Raw genomic sequence first — 22,507 nt, 5'->3', positions numbered from 1 at the left:
GTGTCTCCATAAATACTATTTCCTACTCAAATACTGGGCTTAGCAAATATAAAGAGTGATAATTACCTTTCTCACAATTAAATGTAAATCAGTCAAGTATCATTGAGTGCCTTCAGATGTGGAATACATTATATCAGCACTGAGGAGGATACCCCAAAAAGTTAAGCAAGAGCCCTATCTTTAAAGAGTTTGAAATCTAGTTGAACCAGGAAATAACCCAAATAACCATAAGATAGAGGAGGTAAGTGAAGACACAAGGTGATAAAGGTGGTAAGTGGCAGATCTAGGATTCAAACTCAGGGCTGTCTGATTCTAAAGACTTGGCACTGGACCTGCACACTATATTGCCAGATGAACTCGTTGAGGGTCTCCAGCCAGACTGAGGCCAGAAACTCTTGACTCCTTGTCCAGAGCTTTGCAAAAAGGTGCCCAGTAAATTTGCTAAGTTAAACAATAGAAAATATAGACATTTGGGCTGTCACTGGTGGTCTTCCTGCACACACACACACACACACACACACACACACACACAAAGTCATTGTGAGCATTTTGACCAAGGAGAAAGTACAGGTGAAAGAGATGTTGCTGCAGGAGGAGGGATGATGATGGGTCTGGTGGTGGGGGTGGGGGTGGGGGAGTTCTCCCTCCATTCTTTCCTACTCTGTTGCCTTACCATCATCTCAAAGCCTGCTCTGGACTGGGCCTAGCTCCATCCTTGGGCATGAAGTATCCCAGACACTCATGTCTGTTGCAGTGATAGGAAAGACTTCCAAGGAGACTAAGAGGTTCCAAAGAGCAGTATCATGAGGGGAAGGACAGTTCCTGCAGCCACTGGGTGCAGCTTCCTTCTTACATGTACAGAGTCTGTGCTACCCACTCTGTGATAGAGAGAGGCCAAATATGATGGTAAGTGCATAAGACTGATTATAAATAAATATTTGTTCACAGAGACAAAGCAAAGACTATGTGTAGGATTTTGATGTTAACCAAATCAGATTTTATTCTCAGCCTCCACCCACAGAATCCCTTGCAACCTGTGGCTGAAAAACTCTCCGACTTAGGGAAGCGGAGGTAACCGTGAAAGTAGCTCACTTTGACATTTATTACATTATTGAAGGAAAAGGAAAGGAATTAACATTTCCTTTTTTTTTTTTTTGGAATGAACACTTCCTAAGTGCCTACTGTGGAGCAAACCCTGCCCTAAATTCTCTCCAGTTCCTTCTGAAGCCCTGTGAGGTGAGTGTAACTATCTGCATTAGTAGGGAGAAGAGTAAGGCACAAGCTCACATAAGTTCCCAGGGCTGGTAGTAAAAGGGGCCAGCATTTGAATCAAATCTATCTGATTCCAAGTCTTCTGTTCCCCCATCCTCTTTCCTCCCGGAGACTAGGCTGAGACTCACCATCTATGTTTGGGGCTGCATCAGACGCCTTGTCATAGATCACACCATGGGGCAAAATACTGTAGACTTTGTCGGCTTTGTTGGCAAAGGTCACTAACAGAGTATCACCCACCTCTGCCCTGATGACGGGGCCTGAAAAATATCAAGAGGAGGAGGGAGAAGAGGATGAAAAGGGGCAGAGGGAAGTGAATATAGGCAGGAGGAGAGGAGTCATTCCATGTACATATATGCCCCACTAAAGCATCTCCCCCCATTCAAAACATGACAGATGGTTTTATTCTACCAAGAATTCCAAGATGGGCTTCTGCCTCAGAGAGTCTCTTTCTTCGAGTAAAAGTTGCATCAACATACTCCATATACTGAGCCTTCCAATATTTTCCTCCAATTCTGTTGTCCCCTTGTGTGAAGTAGAGCTCGGAGTCACTGTGTAAAGAATAGGAACCTGACTGAGAGCACAACTCTACATATCCACCAGATGCCTTAATTATGGAGCTTCCTTGTATTAGCTTTAGCTCATTCACCCACCCATCTCCCCAGGAAAGATGGCCCAGTCTTCAACCAAGTTTCCAGGAATAGTCAGGCAGCCTTGAAAGACCTTGGATGATGGTCAAGCTCATTCCTTTCTTAGCCACCATACTTGTCTTCTCCAGAGGTCCAGCAACCAAAGAAAGCACAAGTGAACTCTTTACTTACCAGCCCTGGAGTTCCAGAATGCTGTTCTGGAAAGAACTAACTGGAAAGTAAAAAGCTAATTGGTTTCTTTGCAGAATAAGTATCCCTCTATCTCTTGCTGATGTCAATATGAATAGTCTCAGCATATAGTAAGCTCTTTGATATCTGGCATGATTAAGGAATGGAGTGTCTAGTTAACCAAATAGTTTAGTCAATGGAGAGTTATTGTATAAACCATATACATGAAATACCAGAGTCTAAAGTTGTGAACTACAGTGATATGAATTCTGACTAGCATTATCTCTAGAAACCTTATTTCTGCCCGTGGTGCCACCAGTCTTGCAGTCTCACAGGCTGACTTTGTCTTCTTTCTCTCCTCATCTCCTTATCTTGTTCAGCCTTCCTTCTCTGTACAATTTTTGCCTCTTTTGCCCCTTTTCCTTGCCTTTCTCCCCACTGCCACTATTGCCATACCTGCCCTCGTCACCCTGTGTTTGCAACATTTTACGGAGCCTCCAGCTGCACACTCTACGCTCTCCCTCTCACCTGGATTGGTCCAGGTTCTCCCTTAGCATATGCATTACTACAACATTAATCAAGATGGTAATTTCCACAGCTAGTTACCTGCTCCAACATCTTTTTACTCAATTAAAACTGCCAATCAGATAAAGTTCAAAAGGATTATGGGATCTCTGTGGTTGATACCCAGTTTACCCAATCCTCTCCCTATAGCTCTATGCAAACATCCACTCCCCTGTGCAAATACCCTACTCCAATCATTTTGATCTCACTCCCTCCTTACTATTCACTTCTATAAATTCCACTATTCTTCAGGACTCTACTAAGTTTCATTTCTCTGCGAAATGTTCTCTGGCTGTCTTAGCATTCTCTGAATGCCCAGAGAACCCACTTGTCTGGACAACTCATTTTAATCTTATTTGTAACTTGCAAAGTTAGTTCTTTTCTGGGCATGCCGTTTCTTTCTGACCTGAGGGTGGGAATGCTGGTTTAGACCTTCCTGTAACCCTCATGTCACTTTTAATGTTGTATTTTCATATATCACATTAAGTATCAGCTAAAGATAGTTTAATATTCCATATTTCATAAGATGCTTCAGAATCTGGAAGGCTTCTAAGACAAAATTCCCAATGCCAATTCTCATTATTCTGTTTATGGAAAAATACTGGTCAATAGGGACTGTCAATATCAAGCAGGTTCAAATAAGGTTCACATAAATCCTTTAGGCTGGATTCAAAGGCATTGGTTTGGTGGGAAAAAATGAATGAATGAACTTATGATGAAAGAAATGGAAGGTGTCTTATCCATCACAAAGAGAATTTTTATTTATTTTATTTATTTTTACTTTTTTACAAAGAATTTTTAAAACATTATCTTGATTATAAAAGGGATCATAGGGTAATAACAATCACTCTTAGTATTATACTGTACATTTTCTTTATCTTTTAAAAGATTTTTTATTTATTTATGAGGGAGACAGTATGAGAAGGGGAGAGGAACAGAGGGAGAGGGGGAAGCAGACTCCCCATTAAGCAGGGAGCCCAACGTGGAGCTCGATCCCGGGACCTCAAGATCATGATCTGAACTGAAGGCAGATGCTTAACCAACTGAGCCACCAAAGTGCCCCACATACTGTACATTTTAAAATGCTTTCACAGGCATAATTGCACAGTATTCTATAATAACAAGTCATAAGAGTCCATATCCACTTAATGAATTGTTAGATTCAGTTTGAAAAATACTACATGCTATGGAGACAAAATGATTAACAATGACTCAGGAGTCAGGGGAGGCTTCACTTAAGCATGACATTAGAATTAGATTTTGAAGAAAAATAACATTTTGCTGGATAGGTAGGAAAGGACCTTCTGCGTAGAGGGGGCATAACTTATGAGGCTGTCCTTGAACCAAAATGGAAACTTTCCTTGGCCAGTTTACTTCCATTGAAAGAGAGCCCTGTCTTATTCTCTCTTTAGAAGTGTCTCTTTTACATGTGCAAGGGCCTTATCCTATTCTCTGTCAGCTTAGTACTACTCATGGCACTTAGAACTGCAGTTTGCACATAGTACGTGCTAAAGAAAATGTTTGGTGAATTAATGAATCTAGTGCTTTGATTTAGCCAGCCAATCATGAAACTATAAATACTCTGCCAATTCTCAGCAATATGTCCATTACCACCCCTTAGTGGTGGTGTCGTGCCATCTAGTATGTCCTCATAGGAGAAGGGCTGGGAATTCAAGTTAGGTCAGAGGAAAAAGTCTAAGAGATGCTTCTCCTAAGAGAGTCTTAGAAACACCAGCAAAGATTGCTTACCTGCCAGAGGCATTAAGGGGAAGACCACTGAATTTGTTATAGCCTTGAGGAGCATAATCCCAAAGAACTTTTTCGGCTGCTATAAAGTAGTGTCTCTGCTGACCCTTCATCTTGGGATGAGAAATATCACCTTTGCAGTTACCAACATTGTACTGTCCCAACATGCCAGCTGCAGAACAGAAGAAAACCACAAGCCAGGGTATAAATGCTCACATAGGAAATCAGACAAGAAAATGGAAAATGGACAAAGGACATCAATACATTATTCACAAAATCTATCTAAATACTTGTCAACCTATAGACACATGAAAAAAGAGCTCAACCTTAATAGTAAGCGATACTGTTGTTCATTTATCAGATTGGTAAAGATTAGAAACACTAATAATTCTCAGTGTTGGCAGATGAATGAGAAATGCTCACACACTAAGGGTGAAGAGTAAAAGGAAATTTGGCAATGCAAGCCTGTCCATAGCTTTAGAGAAAAATCAGACTCTTTGACCCAAGAATTCTAAATCTAAGAGTTTTCCTCAAGAAAGACCAGACAAAAGTGTAGTGTATCTGCAAACTGAGGTTTTTTAGTATGGTTTATGATAATCAAAAAAAGGGAGAAGATACAAGTGTTAGGCAGTAGAATATTGGTTAGGTAAGTCATAATTGCCTTTGGAAGGAACCCGGGAGGATTAACAATGATGAAGTAGCTCTATATTGACTGACATGAAAATATATTACTGATATATTAATAAGTGGGAAAAGTAAGATAAGGGGCAATGTATTAATAGACTAATTTCATGTTATAAATAACATGCACTTATGTATAAAGGTCTAGAAAATAGAAGGAGGATACACCATTAATCTAAAACAGGATTGCTGATTTAAAAATTAAATGTATTTTCTAATTTTTTATGATAATTTTTTCTGAGCATATGGACAATATAGGAAATATTATATTTTAGTAATGTACAAACACCAGCTTATGTCTGCAACCACTGGCCATGCTTAGCCATCTTACTTCAATTTGAGACTTCAAATAGCTGCAAATGCCTTGATTTTAAAACTAGTTTCTTCCTAGTTTTAAGAGCATGAGACCCTGTAAGAATAGGATCTTGTGGCAAGAACACTTAATATCTACCCTTCTAGGAAATTTCAAGGACACTACAGTTTTGACCATAGTCACCATGCTATACGTTAGGTCTCCAGAACTCGTTCATCTTGTATAACTGAAATTTTGTGCTCCTTGAGATCTCAAGTGTTTCTAGCATGGATGTGTGCCACCACACATGCACGTATGAGTGCCTGCGTGCACACACACACACAGAGTTAACTATGTGAGGTCATGGATATGTTAATTAGCTTGAGTGTGGTGATCAATTCATAGTATGCATATATCAAAACATCAAGTTGCACATCTTAAATATATGCAATTCCTATGTGTCAATTATACTTCAGTAAAACTGGGTGAAAATAAGAATAGGACTTGATCATCTTTGTCTTCCCATAATAGTATCTGGTACATATTTCTGATCAACTCAACATTTGTTGAGTTGAATTTAATCGGAATAACCTATCTGACTAATGTTAAGATTAGCTGCTTAAGATTGGTGGGAACAAGAATGTGTTATCAAAGCTGTCCTGGAGAGTTGCATCCCTGTACCTGCTGGTGACTACATGTAGTCAGTATTTAAATTTAATTATGCATTATTTCTTCTGTGTCAATGTATCTAACACTTTTTTTTTTAAACATTTTTTTAAATTTATTTATGATAGTCATACAGAGAGAGAGAGAGGCAGAGACACAGGCAGAGGGAGAAGCAGGCTCCATGCACCGGGAGCCCGACGTGGGATTCGATCCCAGGCCTCCAGGATCACGCCCTGGGCCAAAGGCAGGCGCCAAACCGCTGCGCCACCCAGGGATCCCTCTAACACTTTTTTTGTATTTTGTTTTCACCATCTTAAGCCAGACCTTTTCTATGTCATAACTCTAATGTCAATGCTTCTTAACTAGCATCCAGCAGCCAGAATCTCTCCGTCAAATCCTTTCTGCACACAGGTATCATATTCATCTTCCTAGATTGCTGCACTATTATGTCACTGGTATGCCTAAGAATCTAGAAGAACTCATTATGGACTTCCAGTCCTGACTCCTTAGCCTTGCCTTTCAAATCTCCTTCCACTGGGCTCTGACTGCAGGCTTCTCTCTTATCACTCTTCTGGTATAAGACTGTGGTCCAGCTAAGTAGGGACCCATTTTATGTGGTCCCAAAGGAACAAGACTAAATCATTCAACAGGCATTTAAGTAAAATAATGTTTATCATGTACCTATGGGATTTTGCAACTATCATTGGATCTTGTCTCAATACAAGGAAGAACATTCTAACAGAGCAGCCCAGAGAGGAAATGGGCTGCTACAATTAATTGAAAGACACATCCAAAAGGAAATTCAAGAATTGGATATGGGGTTGGTTCAGATTATCTATAAATTTCTCTCAAATGCTAAAATGTTATTATTCTATTTAAAATTGCTTATATAGTACATGTATTTTTCCTGGTTCCTGGTACTTCCTCTGCCTGGAAAGTCTTTCTTCCCTTCTTCATCTGTTCAATTCCTACCCATATTTCAAGACTCAGCTTAGGAGCCAACTCCTCAGGAAGTACCTCGGATTGTCCCAGAGAAGTGGCTATAGCAAACAAAGAGCAATTATCTTTCCACCTCACATTTTATTCATTTGTAAATGTCTGTGTCTAGCTACTGGACCATAGGCTCCTTGATGGTCTTACTATTTCTTTCATTCATCTCCCACCTTTTTCATATGGAATTGATCAATAAATATCTGTTGATAGGATGCCAAGTAATTAAGCATTGTACATCTTCCTCTATATTCAATATTTAATTAAATATAGCACAAGAATCAATCTAAAAGCAGATGCTGAATGAGCAACATTGAGAGCATGATATAATCGTCCCACTCTAAACATTTACATGCAAGGGATCCCTGGGTGGCGCAGCGGTTTGGCGCCTGCCTTTGGCCCAGGGCGCGATCCTGGAGACCCGGGATCGAATCCCACGTCGGGCTCCCGGTGCATGGAGCCTGCTTCTCCCTCTGCCTGTGTCTCTGCCTCTCTCTCTCTCTCTCTCTCTCTGTGTGACTATCATAAATAAAAATTAAAAAAAAAATAAAATAAAAATAAACATTTACATGCTTGTCTTTGCCCTTTTTACCTTGTAGGTGATCACTGACTTGGCAAGTTATCATCCACTTCCCAGGATTCTCAACCACCATTTCTGTTGTCAGGAAGGTGGCTGGGAACAGGTTGACGACATCAGTCCGATGCCCTCTGCTGATGAAGGTGTTTCCATAGAAATAGATGGAATGGATGTCTATCTCATTCCCCATCCCAAATAAGTGCCAGGACACTGATTCACCAACACACATATCAGGCTCAGGGAGGTTTCCAAAGAGATATCCATTGAGGGCTGAAAAACAGAAACACACTGGTGGAAGAGACTCTCCTGCAGAGGCGAGCAGGACCAGAAGCAATGGTAGCACATACTCTAGCATGGCTGAAAAATTAGCACTGATCATTGGTTGTAATTTTTTTGTGCAGGAAACCATGGCTCCTTTCATAAACTATAGTTCCAGAAAAGAATGAAAGGTATTAGGTTTTTCAAGAGAAAAGCACTCAATAAACGTGGAGATGAGCACACATGAAAGCAGCCTTGGAGCTGCTGTGTGAACTCAATAATGAGATCAGGAGTAAAAAGAGCACTGCTCAGACTTTCCAGGTGGCTCAACCCCTTTCTATCATGATCCTTCATTTTCATACCTGACTTCCATAGGAGACTCTGTCCCTTGACATTAGAAATCTACTCTTACTCATTTCATTTCAGGGCTGTCAGGACCCAGCAGAAAAGTTGGCACATAGTAGCTACTTCATTTAAGTAATTAAAGTGAGCCGCAAAAAAGGAAATGAAAGATGCTGATTAGAAGGGACCTAGGAGACGTGTTTACTCTAAAGTTTTTTTAGTTTAAAAGCAGGGAAAAAACCCATTTTTACTAGGTCTTTCTGGGGCAGAATCTATTTGATTGAGCTTATGCTGGAAGTCAGAAACCTAGTCTTTTGAATTATCTCAATGGGAGCCAGGAATTGACCAAGTGCAGGAGAACTTGATTCAGGGTTTTAAAGAGTCATAACATCACTTCTTAAATTCAAATTGAAATTCAAATTTTAAATTCATTTTAAATTCAAAAAAGCAATTATTACTAAGATAATAATTATTAAGACAGCACAGTTGATTCTAAATAATTTTAGTAAGCTTAAATGAATTTATTAATATATCTTATACTGATTGAACATCTTCTATTGACTAGTTTTTTTTTAAGTTAATGTTTTTTCAATTCTTGGTTGGGTCTCCTTTACTAATTCAAAGAAAGATTGTTTGTAAACACCTATTTCTGTATACAGCTGATTTTTTTAAAAAGATCTTATTTATTTATTTTATGAGAGTGAGTGGAAGAAGGTCAGAGGGAGGGAGAGAGAGAGTAAACATCAAGCCGACTCTGAGCTGAGTGTGGACCTCAATGAGGGGCTTAATCCCACGATCCTGAGATCATGACCTGAGTTAAAACAAAGAGTCGGGACACTTAACTGAGCCATCCAGCCACCTCTATATTTTTTATTTTTTAAGAGTTTATTTTTAAGTCATCTCTACACCACTGTGGGGCTCAAACTTAACAACTCTGAGATCAAGAGTCGCATGCTCTACCGACTGAGCCAGCCAGGTGCCCGCAGGCTAGTCTTCATTTTAAATACAGTCTATATTTGCTTATGTAATTGATTCCTTTTTGTTGGCCATTTTCATTTGAAAGAGTAAGAGGAATTATGTGGGCAGCTGAGTCGTAAACCATCACAGTTAGTAGTTTTCAGCAAGATTTGAGATCATTGCCACCGTTTTGTAAAGCATAGGAATAAAAGTGGACTGGACGCAGCAATGCTTCAAATTTAAGTCTTTGTTTATTCTACCTTTCACTTCCTTCCCTGTGTCCCTCCCTTCTCCTTTACTTCTTCCCTTCTAAACTATTTTCCAAACACCCGCCTCACACATAGTTGCTGAAATACTACTAGAAAGAACAGAGAGGGTGTGCAGTGCAGTGGAAATTGTCAGTATACTGACACTCACACCTCAACACACTTTGGAATCAAACACCACCAAACTAACATTTATTTGATATGGGGCTTCCCTCTTAGCTTCTCTCAGGCAAACTCCGGCCCAATGATCACTTTGACCTTAGACAAATCATTGATGGTCTTTAGACTTCAGTTTCTTCATCTGTAAAATGGGGGAGGTCAGATGACCATTAGCTCTTTCCTCCTCTCTATGACTTTATGACTACATTGACGCTACCTTGATTAGGATGATTCTGGGAGACAAGCAGATATGGAGGAAATTATCAATGAATGACATGAGGTGTTTGTTTACATTGAAGATGTCTTTTATGTTCATTAGAACTTTCTGGGTAAACAGAGGAATGAGACTACCTAATAATTCTCAAGTCCTAAAATTTTGTATTAAGCCACTACTCTGCAAAACAGACATGGGTAAGTGGTCTGTCTCAATGGCAAGGATAACTATAGAAATTCAATATTTTCAAATATGGGGTCCGGCACATAGTAAATGCTCAATAAATGTTGATGAAAAGATCTCTGGGAGAGGCACCTGGATGGCTCAGTCGGTTAAGCATCCAACTCTTGGTTTCATCTCAGCTCATGAGATTGAGCCCTGCATCGGGCTCTGTGCTGGGCATGGGGCCTGATTAAAATTCTCTTTCTCTCTGTCTCTCTTTTCAAAAAAATTAATTTCGGGTGCTTGGGTGGCTCAGTCAGCATCTGCCTTAAGCTTAGGTCATGATCCTGGAGTCCGGGGATCAAGTCCTACATCAGGCTCCTTGTTCAGTGGGGAGCCTGCTCCTCACCCTGCTCCTGCTCTCTCTCTTTCTCTCTTAAATAAATAAATAAATAAATAAATAAATAAATAAATAAATAAAATATTTCTAAAAATTAATTTTTAAAAAAGAATGAGAAACATAAAAAATTCACAAATGTGTATTTAAACTATGAAATTTAGCAGCCATTTAGAAAATGGTTACTGGATAAATGCAAAAGGTTGCAAACCACTGGATTATTACATAATGATGATTCATTCTCCTTTCTCGTGTCAATATAAACCCACTCATCCTCTCTAGGCTCACCTCCTGATTCTTTCCTGGTTATAACATTAATCCTTCCATTTTCCATACCATAGCTTGTCATACCCAATTTTGCTTCATCTCTTCTCAGATTGTTTTACATTCTGACATGTATGATGTTTCATATCACTTCCTAACCATTCTTATCATTGAATTATAAATCGTAGAAAGCCAGGTTAGACATTTCTGGTTTTTTTTCATCCCTCATAGTATCAGATCCACAAAAAAGCATTCAATATATATTTGGTAACATGGCAGACACTCACCATGCATTTTGTTACTTCTCTGGAAAACAGCATCTTTTTTGTCAACTGAGTCAGGGTTGGTGCAGAAATGTCTGATATTTTCATCAAGGTACCAACTTTGATTCTCATCCACCAGAGTAAACATGATAATGAACTCTCGGTCCACATCTGTCCTTGTGCCTGTATATTTATTCAGGATACCTATTCAAGGGAGGGGGGACATCCAAAAGAGTGGAGAAAAAGTTCAAAGTGAATTAAATCAAGATGAGTTTTGCTTCTTGCCAATAGTATTAGGTAAGTTTGAAATCTGCCAAAGACTATAGGAACAAAAGTAACTGCAACATGAAAGCAGCAAAAGAACTTTAAAAAAATTTTTTAAATTTATTTATGATAGTCACACACACAGAGAGAGAGAGAGAGAGGCAGTGACATAGGCAGAGGGAGAAGCAGGCTCCATGCACCAGGAGCCCGATGCGGGATTCGATCCCGGGTCTCCAGGATCGCGCCCTGGGCCAAAGGCAGGTGCTAAACTGCTGCGCCACCCAGGGATCCCCAGCAGCAAAGGATTTTAATAGAAATGACAGAGTCATAGAAGAGGAAAGTCATAAAACAGAAGTCTTCACAACCAGACTTGAAAACCTTGCTCCTGAAGGGAGCCAGTGTTACTGACAGCACAGACACACTACCTTGATTAATAGGGAACAAATCACAAAGTGATCATGAGGGTGAAATATTAAAGCAAAAGTAAACCTGGCCATTTGGCTACATTTTTCTACTTTATGTGTGGTGTCAAGCTGGCATGAGTGGCTATCAATATGGTAGGGCCCTGGTTTGGTTTTTTTAAAGCATATAAGCTTCGGAATACGATGATGGTTCTTTGACAGAAGTCTGAATTATTGACCCTTTTGTGGTGTCAGATGGATCTTCCATGTTAGAAAAATCTTTCTAATCTTACAGAATGCTTGGAAGGAGAGACATCTTCCATATGGAACAAGGGAGGTAAGCAAAACACTTTTTAACACATCTGGGAATAAGCTTCTGTGTGTGTCTGTGTGTGTGTGTATTGGGAGGGAGGGGCTCCTTACCTTCCTTGCACACCAGGAGCGGGCCAATTAACCCAGAGCAGATATCCTTAGGAGCATCAATGTGTGAATGGTACACCCAGGTCAGACAGTTGGCGTCTGCTGGAGCAGGGGCATATTCTTCTCTTACTGGCCAGACATAGGTGTAGTTTTTGCCAGGAGGAACCATATCATCATTCTTATTCCTTCCGGATGTTCCATCTGGGTATAGAGCTCCTTTCAAGAAACGATAAAGCATAGTTAACATACAGAGATTGCATGCTATACTGGTCAGTGTAGAGCTTTGGAATCAAACATATATGATTCAAAATTTATTTCCTGCGGGATTGAGACAAATTACTTAAATTCTCAATACCTTGGCTTTCTACCAGTGAAGCTAGAACTTTGATACCTACCCCACAGGGTTGTGAAAACTAGCTTATACAATGTACACAAAGCATCCTGCACAAAACCGGATGCTTAATAAATGTTCATAAGGACCCCTTCTGATAGGCTTCTTGTAACCAATCAGGAAGATTTGAATCCACCTTACTTAACATCAATTCAAGAAGGAAAGGAGAGGGGCCCCTGGATGGCTCAGTCAGTTAAGCATCTGACTTTGGCTCAGGTCATGATCTCAGAGTCCTGGGATTGAGCCCCACATTGGGCTCTCTGCTCAGTGGGGAGTCTACTTCTCCCTCTCCTTCTGCCCCTTTCCCACACCTGTGCTTTCTCTCTCTCTCTCTCAAATAAATAAAGTCTTTAAAAAAAAAAAAAAAAGAAGAAGGATAGAAACAGTAGAAGAAATAATGAAATTCTTGGGCACTTATTATAGATTCAGTACCTGTTTGAGTTCTCATGAAAGATAGGAAGGAAGAGTAAGACTTTCAGGTTTCCTCCAGAGATACTACAGTTTTGTTTGAGCAGATCAGAATAGCAATTATTAGCACATGGGACAACTGGAGAGTAAAATAGGGTGATGTGTTGAACATAATGGGTTTTACTAGGTGAGGGGGTCCCACAGAGAGGATAGGGGCACATAGGCATGGCATTCTCTTTCTGTTTTGTGAAGTAAGATTGAATCATATTTTTCTTTTTTTTTTTTAAGATTTTGTTTATTTATTCATAGAGACACGGGAGGTGGGGGGGCAGAGACACAGGCAGAGGGAGAAGCAGGCCCCATGCAGGAAGCCCGACGTGGGACTTGATCCAGGGTCCCCAGGATCACAGCCCAGGCCGCAGGCAGCACCAAACTGCCGCGCCACCAGGGCTGCCCTGCATCATATTTTTCAATTAAGGAAAGTCTACTGCTAAAACTAATTTGATAACCACCTAGATGAAGGTAGGGGCCTGGAAGGACTGGGAGGAGTTGGATAGCACTGGGAAGAAGGCTGGAGAATGAGGGTCCAAGGAGATGGATGTGGATACACTCCAAGTTCATTCTTCATTCTTTCACTTGTTCACCAATTTATTCAACAAACCTACAATCCTGAATCCCTTGGACTAGATCAATTTTCTAAAACGCATTCACACAAATTAGGGCGGTAGAGCCAGGGAGTAGCTAAGTTCACAGCCATTGAAGTTAGACTGCCTGGAATCAAATCCTATCTCTATCACTTGTTAGCTGTGACTTGGGCAATTTCCTTCTCTTTTAGGAGGCTTGGCTTCATGATAATTATCACACCTATCTCATAGAGTTGCTGAGGCTTACATGACATAAGATCTATGATACATTTATCACAGCACTTGGTATATAGTAAGTTTGCAGAAAACATCAGTTATTATTCATTCATAGCACCTGCCCAAGATTTTAGATAAATATGCATAACACTATGTATATAATTGTTTGATTAATGTCTGTCTCTCACATTAGACTGTAATTTCCACAAAACCAGATTTCTTTCTGCTCATTTTATATGCAAGATCTACCCCAGTGCTTGGTATTGTAGATGTTCAGCACATATGTGTTGAATAAAATAATAAATGACTGGCACAACTGTACATGACACCATACACCAAGGTCCTGTGAATAATATGCATGGCTTGGAAGCTTTTGAGCTTATAAATGGAGAGACTGAGTATCGGTAGCTGGCGGAGGATGGGTGGGTAGTGGATTTGTCTAGAAGCTTCAACTCATGAAGATGAGTTCACTCATTTTGTTTTGCTTATATGATATAAATCAATACAAACACCAATTTTTCTAGAGACTCTTTTATTCACAATTTATTTATGTGCTTTGTTTTTGCTCATTATTATTGGCGGGTGTTGATGGCTATTATTGAAAGGAAAGGCTGGAGTCCCCAAACAAATCCTTGGTGTCACCACTGAAGATGAGGTAGATGATTTAGGATGCAAAATAAAACGTGGATATAAAGTAAAAAGTGATTTCGGGGTGGGTTGCTTTTTAAGTTGTTCTGAAAGTTATTCTTAGGAAGGGATTTTGATTTGACAAGGGTTTTGAGCAATGGTAACATTAACAATATGAGAATATTTTTAAAACATTCATTTGGTATTCTAGAATGTGTGGGCTTTTATAAATCAAAATATACAAGTTTTCACCCCATCAGATTTGAGACTATTGAGGATTGTTGAAGTTGTAGGAGAAACAGGCCAGTTCATGAACAAAAGGTGGAATACTAAATGTGCAATTTTTTGGAGGACAATTTGCCAATTCCTAAGAGAAGAAAGAAAGAAAGAAAGAAAGAAAGAAAGAAAGAAAGAAAGAAAGAAAGAAAGAAGAAAGAAAGAAAGAAAGAAAAGAAAAGAAAAGAAAGAAAATGAATATAACCAGCAATTTTACTTTTAAGAATTTAACATTCTTGAAAATGTTTTCCAAAATAAATGTACTGGAAAATTCACTATAGAATTGCTGGTATCAACCCCAAACTGAAAGCTACCTAAATGATCATCATTAATCATCAATAATCATCAATGTACTAAACTGGTACATTCATACAATAGAATATTGCACAACTTTAAAAGAAGGTCTATGTGTGCTAATGTGAGAAAATCTCCAACATGAAGTAAAAATGAAAAAAGAGACTACATAACAACCTTAGAGTATAATCTCTTTTTTTTTTACAAATGAACAAGTATATACATACACATAACCACACACATTCACATATAGGTACAGGAATTTTTCTAAGAGAAATTTATGAGACATTTTTAAAGGCAATTGCTTTTCTGGTAAGAGACAAGTATGAAGAATTTTTACTTTCCTTATTATACATCTTTGTACTCTTAAAATTTTCTATGTTCATATACTACTTTTTGTTTAATCTTTTGTTTTGAGCTCATTTTAGTGGATATATAGGGAATCAGAATGTGAGGCATTTACCCCTTTATGCTTTTCTGAATTAAAAAAAAACAATAAAATTTATTTTTAAATAGTCCTAATACATAACTATATTTCATATGGAGATCAAAAAAGCACCAACTAATTCCATTACTAAGTGAGATATTGTATGTAAGAGCTCTAGCATAGGGATTAGCAAATTGGGGACTGTTTAATCAATGTTAATTCTACCTACCAACTTCTGAGTTCATTCTCTACCACTTCTCAGGTGAAATCTTGGAAGCAACAACTATGTATTTACTCATTTTTGCAGCCCCAGTATCCAGCAATAAGTCTAGTTCATAGTAAACACTAAGTTGAACTGAGCAGGGGCTTTCAGATTAGCAAACTTGGAATGGTAGTGAAGAGAAAAATTCATCGAAAGAGAGCGAAGGCATCAGCAAATCCTCTCCCCCAAAAGTAACATAAAGTTGAATGAAATTGAAAAATACCAACCATTCCATTGCCCTGGAAATTAAATAAATTCATCCAGTAATGTTTATGCTTGAAAAATTACTGAACATCAATTATTTGCCTTTTCCTGCTGACTTTAATGCTGTGTGCTTGCAAAGAGGAGAAGCAAAGGGCCCAACAAAAACTAAAATCCAAGGCAGACAAGAACCACCTAAACTTTGAGTGGGTTCTCTATCTACCCACAATTCCAACTCCAAAGAACTGAGGAGTTAATGATACTTAAGCACAACCTCTGTCCAAGCATCTGCTGACTTCAAAGCTAATCAGATTTAGAGCTGACCCCTTAGCAGCCAGCCTTCAAAATAAACACAAGGAAGAAAAAAGAGCAGAAACCTTGGCAGCCTCGCACTACAGGGAAAACAGATTTCACGGATTTAGCCCAGGCAAGTTACTAAACAAAAGAGCAAACCAAGGGATGCCTGGTTGAGAATCTGCCTTTGGCTCAGAGTGTGAACCCCAGGGTCCAAGATCAAGTCCTGTATCGGGTTCCCCACAGGGAGCCTGCTTCTCCCTCTGCCTATGTCTCTGCCTGTCTCTGTGTGTGTCTCATGAATAAATAAATAAAATCCTTTTTAAAAAATCAAAGCAAGAAAAAAACAACCTTGGATGAGGGAAGGACCTGAATCCAGAGTTGTTTCAACATATGCTCAAAAATTTCCAGTTTTTAACAAGAACAACAAAATGAGACATATAAAGAAACAAGAAAGTATGACCCATTCTCAAAGAAAAGTCAATACACATTATCATAAAGTGTCTCTAGATGTGAAATTTAACAAATAGACTTTAAAGCAGCTATTATAAAAATGTTTAAGCAGGGCAGACCGGGTGGCTCAGTGGTTTAGCGCCGCCTTCAACCCAGGGTGTGATCCTGGAGACCTGGGATCGAGTCCCATGTTGGGCTCCCTGCATGGAGCCTGCTTCTCCCTCTGCCTGTGTCTCTGCCTATCTCTCTCCTCTCTATGTATTCTCATGAATAAATAAATAAAATCTTTTAAAAAAATGTTCAAGCAATTAAAACAAATCATGTTTAAATAATTAAAGAGAAATTGGACAAAATGATTCAACAAATGAAAAAATCTCAACAAGGAGGTAGAAATTATAAAAAAGAACAAAGTTGAAGTTTTGGCATTGAAAAGTGCAATAAATGATATAAAATATTCACTAGAGAGTCTTGACAACAAATTCAAGATGGCAAAAGAATCAGTGAACTTGAATATAGATCAATAGAACTATGCTATCTGAAAAAGGGGGGGAAAGCTTGAAGAAAATAAGCATAATCTCAGAGGCCTGTGGGTCAACATCAAGTCTATTAACAGGTGCAATAGAAACCTGCCAAAGGAGAAAAGAAAGAAAACGGGACAGGAAAAAAATGTTTAAAGAAATAATGGCCCAAAGTTTTCCAAACTTAATGAAAAACATTAATCCACACACCAAAGTAGCATAATGAACCACAAGTAAGATAAATACAAAGAATCTATACATAGATACATTGTTGTCAAATTGTTAGGAAAAAAAGGCAAAGAGGTAATATTGGAAGCGGGCGAAAAAAGACTCATCACATTTGTGGGAGCATTGACATGATTAACAGTCAACTTCCCATCTGAATGGAGACAAGAAGACAGTGAGATAATACATTCAAAGTGCTGGGGCGACTGGGGGGAATGCAAACGGAGAATACCCTATCCAGCAAACTATCCCTCCAAAAAGGAAGGTTAGTAAAGATGTTCTAGATAAATAAAGGCTGAGTGAGTTTTTTGCTAGCAGATTGTCTAGCACTGGCTAGAATCTTCAGAATAATATTTAACGATAGTGGTGAGAGCAGACATTCTTGCCTTGCTCTTAATCTTATGAAGAGATCATTCAGTCTCTGTCCTATTAAGCATGGCATTAGCTGTGGATTTTTCTTAGATAACCTTTAGAAAGATAAGGAATTTCCTGTCTATTCCTAGTTAGTTGGAAATTTTTAATTTGATAAATACTAGATTTTGTTAAATGCCCTTCTGTACCCTTTGAGATGGTCATGTGGTTTTTGTCCTTTATTCTATTAATATGTTGCATTACATTCATTTAGTTTTACTTATTTACATATTTTTGAGAAAGAGAGAAAGCTTGTCAGTGGGCGAGAGGGGCAGAGGGGGAGAGAATCTTAAGCAGGACCCATGCTCAGAGTGGAGCCTGATCCAGAGATCAGTCTCAAAAACTCCAAGATCATGACCTAAGCGGAAAAATAAGGAGTTGGGTAAGGCTCCCCAGGATGCATTTATTTTTTAGTGTTAAACTAACCTTCCAATCATAGGATAAATTCCATTAGGTCATGGTGTATAATTCGCCTGGTATATAGCTCTCCTTATAATTCTGTTTGCTAATATTTTGTTAGGAATTTTTTGCTAATATTTTGTCTACATTTATGAGGAATACTGGTCTGTAGTTTTGTTGTGATGTCTTTATCTGGCTTTGGTCTTTTTTTTTTTTTAATTTTTTTAATTTATTTATTTATGATAGTCACACAGAGAGAGAGAGAGAGAGAGAGAGAGAGAGGCAGAGACACAGGCAGAGGGAGAAGCAGGCTCCATGCACCGGGAGCCCGACGTGGGATTCGATCTCGGGTCTCCAGGATCGCGCCCTGGGCCAAAGGCAGGCGCCAAACCGCTGCACCACCCAGGGATCCCTATCTGGCTTTGGTCTTAACGTTCGCCTCATAGGATGAATTTGGAAATATTCCTCTATTTCCCAAAAGATTTTGCAAAGGATTGGAATTATTATTATTTTAGTCATTTATAGAATTTATAAATGAAATAATTTGAGCTTGGACTTTTCTTCAAAGGAAATTTTTAATTTTCAAAGAGCCAAATTTTGGTTTAATCTATTTTATATTATTTGTTTTCTCCTTCTTTGAATTTCTGCTCCAATCCTATTATTTCCTTCTTTCTGCTTGCGTTAGGTTTCGTTTCCTCTTTGCTTTCTAGTTTCTTAAGGTAGAAACTTATGTTACTGGTGTGAGACTTTTCTTCTCTCTTCACATAAGTATGCAAAGCTCTAAATCTCCTCTTAATTACTTCTTTAGCTGTATACCATAAATTTCGGTATGATTGTCTCCATTTTTATTCAATTCAAAATATTTTACAATTTATCTTGTGATTTCTTCTTTGACCGATAGGTTATTTAGAAGTGCCCTATTCATTTCCAAATGTTTGCAAGAATTTGCAAGATTTCTTTTACTGATTATATTAAATTGAATTCCTTTGTGATTGGAGAATATACTTTGCATCCTATCCATTCTTTTAAATTTTAGATTTATTTTATGCACAGTCTATTGTCTATCCTGAGGAGTGTTCCACACAATCTTGAAAAGAAGGTGTATTAGTTGGAATGTTCTGTAGATGCCAATTAGATCAAGGTGGTTGATAGTGTTGTTGAAGTTTTCTCTATCAGGGGAACAGATGGAGATGAGGAGAGAAGGATATGGGGAAAAGACAAAGGAAAATCTGTAATCATTGTCTCTTAGATCCCTTTAACTGTAGCTGACAATTGCCTTATGAAATAGAGACAAGACACCAATAATAGAGGATTGATATTTACCTTCTGAATCTTTGTTGTAGAAAACACCATGTGGATGCAAAGAGTAGGGTCGGGAAGCAAAGTTCTTCAAATGAATGACAATCACATCACCCACTTCAGCCCTCAAGATAGGGCCCAGGAATCCGAGCCAGGGAGGTTTGGGAATCTCTGTGGAATACGTCTCATCTGTATAATGTCTGTAAACAGCCTTTTTGTAAAGACCACCTATCCTGTTGGGCCCTCTTTCGAGAAATAAGGTTGCAAGCCTAAAAGTAAGAAGGAAATATTTTATAATTATATGACATTAAGAGAAAATCCTAATAGCTTACTGTAACAGTTCATAAAGTGCTAGCATGTATGATTTCTTATTTGGTGTTGGAAATAACCCTGTAACCTCAGTAGAGATGGTGAGATTATCTTCAATTTATTGGTAAGGAACCTGAGGCTAAGAGAGTTAAGTGGCAAGCCAAAAGACACAAGGAGTATTCACAACAAAACCAAAGCTAAACAGAATACTCTAAAGTCTCACTGTCCATTTACCCCTTTTCATTCAACACATTCCCCTTCACGTTTTCATTCAACAAACACTTAGCATGTATTTTATCACGATCCCAGCACTTTGCTACATGCTATACAAGGCTACAAAAGAGTTTATGACCTAGTGGGAAAATTAGGTAATGACATACAGCAGTATATGATTAAGTGCCATTTGAGTTGCTAGAATCACACCAGGTCTGAGAGGCTCTGTATTGACTAATGGATTTATGTTTGCTTCAGTAAGGTTGGGGGAAGCACTATAGATCAAAAAGCCAAAGACAAGATATTTTCAGGGCCTCATCCTCATTTCCTCAAAGAGATTATCCAATGTTTGTATACCAGTGACTCAGATACAAGCTCCTAAGAAGTTCCTGCTACAAGGCTCCCCAGCAGTCTCTAGTATGAATGGCAGCTTTGCCCACCCTACAGACTTTTCAGGATGAAAAGAGCAGTGTGTCAAGTGGCCAGACAAGCAGCCCACCATGGAGCAGAAGATAGAAGTGCAGGCAGATGGAGGAGAGGGTGCCTGGGTCAAGCAGGGGACAGGGATCCAGTGCTCAAGTCAGATCAGGAGCAATCTTCTTTGGTGCATCTAGCCCAGCTTTGGTACATCTCTCCAGGCTCATTTCCTCATACCCTCTTTGCCTACCTCCCATGGCCTCACCCTTCCATCAGGCATCATGCTCAGCCTTCCCAGAACATGCTGCATCCTTTCAGCATTCCAAGACTTGCACACATTCTTTTCCTGTGTCAAGATGGTATCCCTCATTCTCTATCTGCCAAGCACCCTTCCAGATCAGTTCAAACTCTTCCTCCTTTCCCCTTCCGTACGCACACAGATCAAGCACTAATAACATACTTGCCAAAACGTGTTACAGTAAGGTATGTATATCTCTGGTTTGTGAGCTAATTGAAGACAAAAATCCCTCAAATACCTTTTTTATTGTAGTGCTGAGTGCCTGGAAGTGTTGGTGCTTAGTGACTTTGGAATAAAGAAAAAGAAAAGCCTTGAATTTGATCCCAGATTGGCAAGTGATAATTTTGCAGACTATATTTGCAGAAAAGTCTGTGTTGTCATACCCAACTTTGAATATTTTCTAGGCCCAGGATGGTAAATAGGTTTTAACTTGTGCATCAAATCTGACTGGTTGGTAGTGACTGCTTAGAAAAAAAAGTCAAGTTTGAGTTCAGTCAGAGGGAAGAATTAAACACTCAGGTTGTCTACTGTGGATGTGGGGTTGGAGGCATACTTGGTGCATAGTTGCTCTCTTTCCTCTACACAGGCAGCCAGGTAACATCTTACTTTGAGGTCTCTGGGTGTGGCCTTCTCTACAACTGGATGACATAGTACTACCAGTACTGGAAGACCATACACCAAGTTGTTGTGTCGTAGCAGCAATAGACAGGGAATGAACTCCTGTTCATTTGTCAGGTCCCCTTTGTAACCAAACTACAGAAGACATTATATCTGATGATGGCTAGGTCCAGGGTAGAGCTGGTGGACACTGGAAAATATCCAATGATCCTCCCTGAAACCCAACCTGTGACCTTATGAGATTTGATTGCTGGACCTGCCTTCCAAAGACTTTTTTCTTGCTCCCGGGGACCTTGCTAACAAACAGGGTTTGCAGCTGCCTTACTTTTTTGTAATTTATAAACAGAAGCTCACAGTATAACAAAATTTAAAAGAAAAACATTTAAGCATACGTAGCATGGTTTTAAAATCAAATTGTGAAGTGATTTCTTCACATCATTACTTCCTTGCTCGAACCAGCTGGGGCATCCAGCCTACTCCAGACCACCACAGGCAATGGTCAACCTTGTCAGCGATAAAGCCCCTTTTAAAGAGACTGGCCTTGGCCTTAGAAACAGGGGAACTTCCGGGGGTCCTCAGCTAAGCCAGACTAAGATGTGGAGCCGCTAGGCCTTAGCTCTAAAAGGCATTGCAACATCACCGGGGAGCTGGATGGCATTGCTGGGAGGATAAAATTAACTGGAAATGACTTTGGGAGTGGAGAAAATCGCAACTTCCGGAACTTCTCTGAGGGCAAGTACTGTATATGGTTGGAAAGGATTAGCTTCCTCAAATGGGGTTTGAGAGGTGGAAGAAGGAGACCTCAGGGGATGTGTGCAAGTAGTCACTGTAATCTCTTCCAAGAAGGATTGTTCCAGTGAGCTGTAGAGTAAATCGCTTCTTCTTGTGACCAAGGAGATGGTAAAAACTGCCACCACCAGGCCACCTTCTCTCCTCAGGGCTCAGCCTTGTCTCCAAATAAGAGTTGAACAAGTATTTTTCCAAATATCAGTTGAAGGAGCCCCAATATTATTTATTTTCCCAGAGCACCAGATTACTGGCTGCTCAGCCACCCACATGTGTCAACCCTGGCCCTGCCCTTGGAGTGGAGTCAGTAAGCAGGAGGTTCCTAAAACAAATGGGAAAACCATGGGCTGAGGCTCCCCTCAGAGGAGCCAGGAACCACAGTACTAGTCTTCCCAGAGGTAGCAAAGCTCTTTCTTTCCAACCTGCTAGATTCAGCACCCAGATAATAGGACTTACAAGACAGGAATCCTGACAAAAGGGTTGAAGTATTAAAAATGATTTTGGTAGCAAAAACCTGGAAAGACCAAAATTCTCTTCAACTGGTGGCT

General features: G+C 39.4%; 1 protein-coding gene across 1 annotated transcript in view; it reads right to left on the bottom strand.

Moving 5' to 3' along the window:
- Positions 1 to 22,507, bottom strand: part of HEPHL1 (hephaestin like 1) — a 93,890-nt gene that overhangs the window by 60,942 nt on the left and 10,441 nt on the right. Inside the window, exons 2-8 of the mRNA XM_077867469.1 lie at positions 19,343 to 19,587; positions 11,977 to 12,189; positions 10,913 to 11,092; positions 7,622 to 7,876; positions 4,404 to 4,572; positions 1,684 to 1,823; positions 1,401 to 1,532 (exon numbers count right to left, since the gene is read on the bottom strand). Coding sequence (XP_077723595.1) covers positions 1,401 to 1,532; positions 1,684 to 1,823; positions 4,404 to 4,572; positions 7,622 to 7,876; positions 10,913 to 11,092; positions 11,977 to 12,189; positions 19,343 to 19,587 — 1,334 coding nt within the window. The remainder of the gene's footprint in view (positions 1 to 1,400; positions 1,533 to 1,683; positions 1,824 to 4,403; positions 4,573 to 7,621; positions 7,877 to 10,912; positions 11,093 to 11,976; positions 12,190 to 19,342; positions 19,588 to 22,507) is intronic.

Source organism: Canis aureus, chromosome 23, assembly GCF_053574225.1.
Source record: "Canis aureus isolate CA01 chromosome 23, VMU_Caureus_v.1.0, whole genome shotgun sequence".
Taxonomy (NCBI): Eukaryota; Metazoa; Chordata; class Mammalia; order Carnivora; family Canidae; genus Canis; species Canis aureus.
Note: the sequence above shows the minus strand (reverse complement) of the source record. Positions and strands in the feature narration are given on the sequence as shown.